At 35.0% G+C, this 6,582-nt stretch overlaps 1 protein-coding gene across 6 annotated transcripts in view; it reads right to left on the bottom strand.

Annotated features, from left to right (window-relative positions):
• Positions 1–4,551: 4,551 nt before the first annotated feature.
• PPP2R5C (protein phosphatase 2 regulatory subunit B'gamma) overlaps positions 4,552–6,582 on the bottom strand; it is a 219,900-nt gene continuing 217,869 nt past the window's right edge. For 2 of the 6 annotated variants that reach the window (XM_044664606.1, XM_044664609.1), the window contains one exon: positions 4,553–5,861. In XM_044664606.1, the coding sequence (XP_044520541.1) occupies positions 5,721–5,861 (141 nt within the window). In that variant the 3' untranslated portion in view covers positions 4,553–5,720. Of the gene's footprint in view, positions 5,864–6,582 lie in introns of all 6 variants that reach the window. The other 4 variants (XM_044664603.1, XM_044664604.1, XM_044664605.1 and 1 more) reach the window with 3 other exon arrangements.

Below are 6,582 nucleotides of genomic sequence, written 5' to 3'. Positions count from 1 at the left end.
ATCCAAAACTTCATTGAGGAAGAGAATAATTTCACTATTATGCTATGATATGGTCATATGTCAGCCATCTTTGGAACACAGTACTCTGTTCCAGACATTACATTTTAGGAAGGAGAAAGGCAAGGTAGAGTGCATGTAGAAGAGAGCAAACAAGTTGGTGATGGACTGAACCACAACCATACAAGGACTAGTTGAAGGTACCGGTCTCTTTGCCTTGGAAAGGAGGTGGAGGCTTAGGAAGTGAAACGCCAGCAATCTATAAGCATTTTGGGGTGGGGGAGGGTCGAAGAAGTATTAGATTTGTTTTGCTTGTCCCCAGAGATAGAGCTTGGGAAAACAGGTGAAGCTGCAGAAGTAGATTTAGGCTTGATTTAAGGAAAAAACTGCCTACCAAAAGATCTTTTCCAAAGCTGGATGGGCTACCTCCTGAGGCAGCAGAGGTTTCCTCTTGTTGGAGGTCTTCAAGCATCAACTAGATGATGACTTGTTAGGGATATCCTAAGACTGCTGATCAGGTATTGGTTTGTTGCACTATATGCCCTTGGCGGTCCCTTCCAACTCTTAAGATTCTGTAATCAGGGAGCACTTTGAGAAGCAACATCTGGAGAACAATCTATTAGCTCTTTCAGTTCCTTTAAAGCAGGGTCTCCGTAGTATCTTTTTGTCATCAGGGCCCAGTGCTTGGTTTTGTGTGTAAGTGCTTTGTAAATATTAGCTTAATTGGAGAATGTTTTCAATTATTTCTCCCTCATTAGGGACCATTATGGGAAATACCTCTTAATAGAGGCCATTTCTATTCTTACTAGACAGAAAAGCAAAATTCAAAGTTAGCAGATAAAAATGTTTCAGTATCATTGTCTGAACCCACATGTAACTTTCCCCAGAGTTTTTCCACCATAAAAATTGTTTCCAGTGTGAGCAATGTAGTTAGTCCTTTAGTGAGAATTGTACAGGAAATAATTTTGATTGTTTATACAATTAGAAAGAGGGGAATATGATGGCTAGTTTCTAATGCAGATGTCCATCTGAAACTGAAGACCAAGAATTTGAGACCCAAATCAAGTGGATTTTGTGGTCCTGTTGAATTACTAGGGAAGTTAATAGGAAAATGGTTATAAAGTACTTACTTGCTTAGAGGCAATTTATTACAAAACACTTTCTAGGCAAACTAGTAAAGCCTGGGAGGAGATCATCAAATCTAGAGGTTGAGATTCATGCCTTTGGAATAACAATCTCTCTCTCTCTGGCAGATCTCACACCAGCCTTTTCCAACATGTGCATTTTGGGCTGAGGTTCCATGTGTTTTCCAGGAAAGCCCTGCCAAATAGAATTCGAAAAAGGTCCTGCCCTCCCTCTCACCCCTTTTAGTTAATAGAAACAAACATACGATAATTAACTAATCCTTATGGCTCTGGTTTTGAGTAATGCATTTAGCTATCTTTCAAAAATTGCAAAGGCTAAACAAAAACCTTTATAGATTAGCTTGATTTTATAACAAAAGCAAGTAATGTTAGCTTTATCTGGATATTAGGAAATGATATACCCTAACCCCAAAGTTGTATGAAACATCACTTCAAGGGCCCATGTAATACGTCGTCCACTGATGCTGTTAACCCTTCAAACCTTAACATATAATGGCTTCATGAACTGCTATGGCCAAACATTTCATCCCCAGGAACTTAACTCTGGTGGTTGCACAGATTTAGCTAATGGATGACACAGAAATAAGTACATCACTGAGTCTGTGCTAACCCTTCTCTAAACTGGAGAGAAAACTTGGTCAGGTCTAATCTTTTTGTCCTTAGCTAGCAGTGCTTTGAACATAGGTGCTTTAAGAGACACTGAACTAATGTGATTATTAATGTGAGGGGAAAAGTAGCCTGGTGTAATTTGTCTGGGTTCTAGCTAACTGCCACTAACTTGCTGTGACTGAGTTAAGTCAATTCTTCTCTCTGGGTCTATTTCCTCCTATGTAAAATGAAAGTGAGTCTAGGGCCCTTCTGGTTTTGTTCTATGCAAAACCAATAAATAATTTTTCATTTTAAAAGAGTTGTTAGCATAAGTTTACTATAAGTGCCAGTATTTTGGGAGAGGTAGGTTAAATGCCTTTTTTACTTCGTTGTATTTCTTTAGTGAACTCCTATAGTATTAAATATTAACTTGGAGGGAGAAGGAAATAATGATAGAGCTCATGGTAGTTCTATGATCTCTAGTATGCATTAATATTGTGCACTATTATCAAGCTAAACTTATCTAATAGTCTTCTTGAACCTCCAGGGTGTTCTATTTACACGTTAAAAAAAACAACAACACAATTATTTATATAACAATTAGGGGTCTGTAATGTTCTTTTGGGTAGAGATGCTTTGCCTGAGAAAGGTTTAGGTAATGGTGGAAAGGGAACAAGAACCTTGTTCTCCTGCCTCCTTTGGACAATGCTTTCTCTCCTTTAAGGAGTATTTAATACACACATACATATGTGTACATATACATGTATGTATTAATATATAAATCTCATAACAGCATTACTGATCACAGTAATCAACTTAAAGGGGGATAGGGAAAAAGAGTATCTGGGATTTGATATTATAAGCAGTTATAGTTTTAGGACTTGTTTTTGCTAGGTTAGTACTTTCCTTAAATATAAGAATTTACAAAATTCAAGTAATGTTCCTTCTGAAATTTCTTCAATTCCCCTTTGGTTCTGGCTCATATTAGCTAATCAGAAAAAGGGTCAGGCTAGCAATTTTAAAAAGACATCAGTCTATGAAAACTTTTATTTACAAAGCTTTAAAATTAGTTTATGGAGCACTTTCAAAAAGAATTGCTAATTAACTGCAAGCCCCCTTTCTAATGTTCATACCAATATCTACGTATTCTGGATGAAGAGAGAGAGCAATCCAATGTTATTTTGAGTATTCACCAGGAGCAGATTACCCAGCCCTGCAGCTAAATTTAGTTTCATGATGAACAAGTAAAATTCACACGTTCTTTATTTAGACCATATAATACACCATTTTTAGAATTTAAAATTAGATAAAAGAGCATATTAAATGGCAAGTGTATGAAGTTTCTCTTCATAAACAATGTCTGAACAAAAAGTCTTGAATTACAAAATGTTAAAAAATATGTAGGTACAGTTGAACTTAACATTTCACTAAAGCATAAAGTTACAGATATTGTCTAAGGAAAAATAATTATGCCACTTACCTATGTTTGCTGTTTCTATGAACGTTTTTTATTCTGTACATAGGACATTTTGTACAAAATATGAAGTCTACAGTTTTATTACTTATTACCATAAACAAAGTACAATGTATGTACAATATTAAAATGAAGCCATACTAAAGCCACACTAAAAAGACACTTGTAATATTGTTGACATTCCTGATGTACAGGTATGTTTTGGAAAATGTAAGGATGTTAAACATAGAACTTCATGAAGAAAAACAGTCACCAAAACTCTAGCTTCCTTTTGATGGATGTAGTTTTAAAATGAGCTCAGTATAAATTACACAATATACCAGGATAATAAGCTGAACGGTTAGCATAGCGAATCTTAGTACAGAGACTACGAAAACTCGAATGGGCCAAAGTATCATATCAGGTCATACTTTTGACCTCAGCAGAAATTAGTTTCTCTTAAAAACCCATCACAGTTATCTCTTTTTGGTGAATGTTTAACTTCGATAAAGAGCAGAAATAAAACTTAGAGATGTTCTTTAAAAGCTGAGCTTTTACATAATCAACCAAACATTGATATATATGCTTTTTTCCCCCTAGGGCAAAAAAGACAAACTCTTTCCAGAAATCTCTTGCACAAACATAGTGAAAACCCCAAATCAAATCTATTGATAATCTACCAGCTAAAGATGGAAGTTCAAACAATGGTATATCAAAATACATAAGACACTGCTTTATACAATAAAAAAGCACCCTTTTTCCCTCAAAAGGAGAAGGCATCTAAACTTTTTTTTTTAATTATAGATTTTCATAATGGTAAAGCAGATACTCTTCAAGTTTCACAGGAAGTATTTGTTCTTACAAAGTGGACTTTTCCACTTTAAAGCAGGGGTATAGTCTTTTAATTAAGTTCTCTCTCTTTACAATAAAACCCCTCCCCCCAACAAATGATTTTCCTCTGAAACAAAAGGAAATAAACATCAGAAATGGACTGTAAATGAAACTGACAGATAGCAGGCACTATATCTGCACAAGTTCTCTATATGTCTGCTTTTCACAATATCTTTTATGGATGCAGGAGACCTCATTTTATTGTTTAATAAAAAAAATCTTTAAAGAAGCCATATTTTATCTTCTTATGCATTGACATTTAACAGTAAAGTTATATCATCTTACTGTCAGACAAAAGAAACTAGAATCACCCATTTAGAATAGCAGAACACATCTCAAACAGCTTTCAAGCAGGATAAATAAGTCAAAATACTGGCCACCCTGAGAGAAAATAAAAAATAGACAAAGCACTAAGTTTAAAGAGTCCCCTCCCTTCCCCTCCCCGTGCTGTTCCATTTAAAACAAAAAGTACATTACATGCAAGTAAGTCTGTGGAATATATAGCAGCATTTGAAGATCAATGGAAACAGATGCATTTTCATTTTATTGTGAGGTGTATTTGTAACATGTGTGCTCTTTTCAACAGGAAAAAAATATACATTTACGTAAAATTACCAACACTGTTGCTTCCTCTAAGCTCTGAGACCAACACTTCCTCAAAGACATAGAACAATGTCACCTTATAGAACAGATGTTTAGTTTTTCTGGAAGGCAGCAGGCTGGGCTAGGCCGAAAAATGATTCAATTTAAAAATGACCTTCTTCTGATTCTTCTACAACATTCTGAACTCTCAGAGCCCAAATATTTTATTATGTTCAAGAGCCTGGATAAGGGGCAACAATGTTCAACTGAAGGCAAAATAAAAGTGGGAAAATGAAAATGAAGCACTTTAAAAAAGTTAATCCAATTCCAGTTAAGGTAGACAGAAAAAGCTCTTGGGAAAACAAATTTCTTCTACCAGTGTACTCCTGGAATACTGGTGCTGTATTAAAGACCTGAAGATATGGCTTTAGATATATGTAAAACTACTAAGACATGATACACATCTCTATCCAAAGTAAAGAAATAACAGAAAAACAACAGCGACTGAGGATTGTCATAAGTCAACTTTTGTAAGCTGTATTAAAATATGAAGAATTATTTTCATGTACTTTAAAAACTGCTGGTACAGAACAATGTGGAAAAAATTTCAAAGTTGGAAAGTCTTAAAATGTGTAATATTTTAAAGTGTACTTTTGATTTGGAACCATTTGACATTATCATTTTACCAGCTATTTTTAATGGATACAAATTCTGTTCTGTGGGAATACGGAGTTGATGATGATCAGGGTGCTTTTCTATTTGGCTCTAATGTATAACTGAAATACTCATGTTTAGAATATGCTGGGGTTATGACGGCACCACCACCTGAAAATGTGGTCACTGAATACTTCTCAACCCATGGTTCTGCAAATGGAGCCTGATAATTTACCATTGTTTGAACGACTTATCTTGAGCTGTATGCTGAATTAAATTATTGCCTACAGAACTGGGTTGAAGAAAGCTTTTGACTTTGAGTACAACTGATTTGTATGGCACAAAATGTATATATTTTTTACTAAATCGAAAAAAATATGTCTCTTTCCCATATATTCCATGGTAATAAGCTAATGCCCATCATGTGCTACATGTGATATTATTTCATCATCTCTGCAATGGGGCTCCAAGGCTTTCATGGTATAGATATCCTGAGGCAGATCTGACTTGCGTCGCACAATAGGACGATCCTTTTTCTGATCTTTCTGTGCCTGAAATTAAAAATGCAATGAAGTTGGCTAAAAACTAAGCTATCTGAAAGAATGAAATAATACATTTCAGAAAAGTGGTTAAAAATTGGCTAAATACATATCATAAAAAGGCTTTACTGTGTTGCTGGGAATACCAAACAAGAGGGGCTTTATTCAAATGAAATGAGAAAGGGAAATGGTATTTATCAAATATTGACATTTTTGCATCTTTATTATTATTATTATTATTTTTAGAACCCTTACCTTCCATCTTGGAGGTAATACTGGCTCCAAGGCAGAAGGGTGGTAAGGGCTGGGCAATGGGGGTTAAGTGACTTGCCCAGGGATACACAGCTAGAAGTGTCTGAAGCCAGATTTGAACCTAGGACCTCCTGTCTCTAGGCCTGGCCCTCAATCCACTGAGCCTCCCAGCTGCCCCCTTAATTATTTGTAAATAAGCTCATCAACTGATCTATTTTATTTGTATACTTTACAGGTTTCTCTAAGTTTCCCAAACCCATATTTCCTCTTATTTTGTAAAATAGTATCTATTAATCATACTGTACTTAAAACAGTGAAGTTTTATACAATTTCAACTTCTACTGGAAGGTAAGATGATAAATGACAACTCTTTATCTTCTATATTAAAACCAATAAAAGATGCATAACTTACAAATGAAAGTTAAAAGGGTAATTTAGTGAAATGTATTTAATTATATTTGAATTATTTCATGTGGGAGAA

The sequence above is a fragment of the Gracilinanus agilis genome, chromosome 2 (assembly GCF_016433145.1).
Source record: "Gracilinanus agilis isolate LMUSP501 chromosome 2, AgileGrace, whole genome shotgun sequence".
Classification (NCBI taxonomy): domain Eukaryota; kingdom Metazoa; phylum Chordata; class Mammalia; order Didelphimorphia; family Didelphidae; genus Gracilinanus; species Gracilinanus agilis.
Note: the sequence above shows the minus strand (reverse complement) of the source record. Positions and strands in the feature narration are given on the sequence as shown.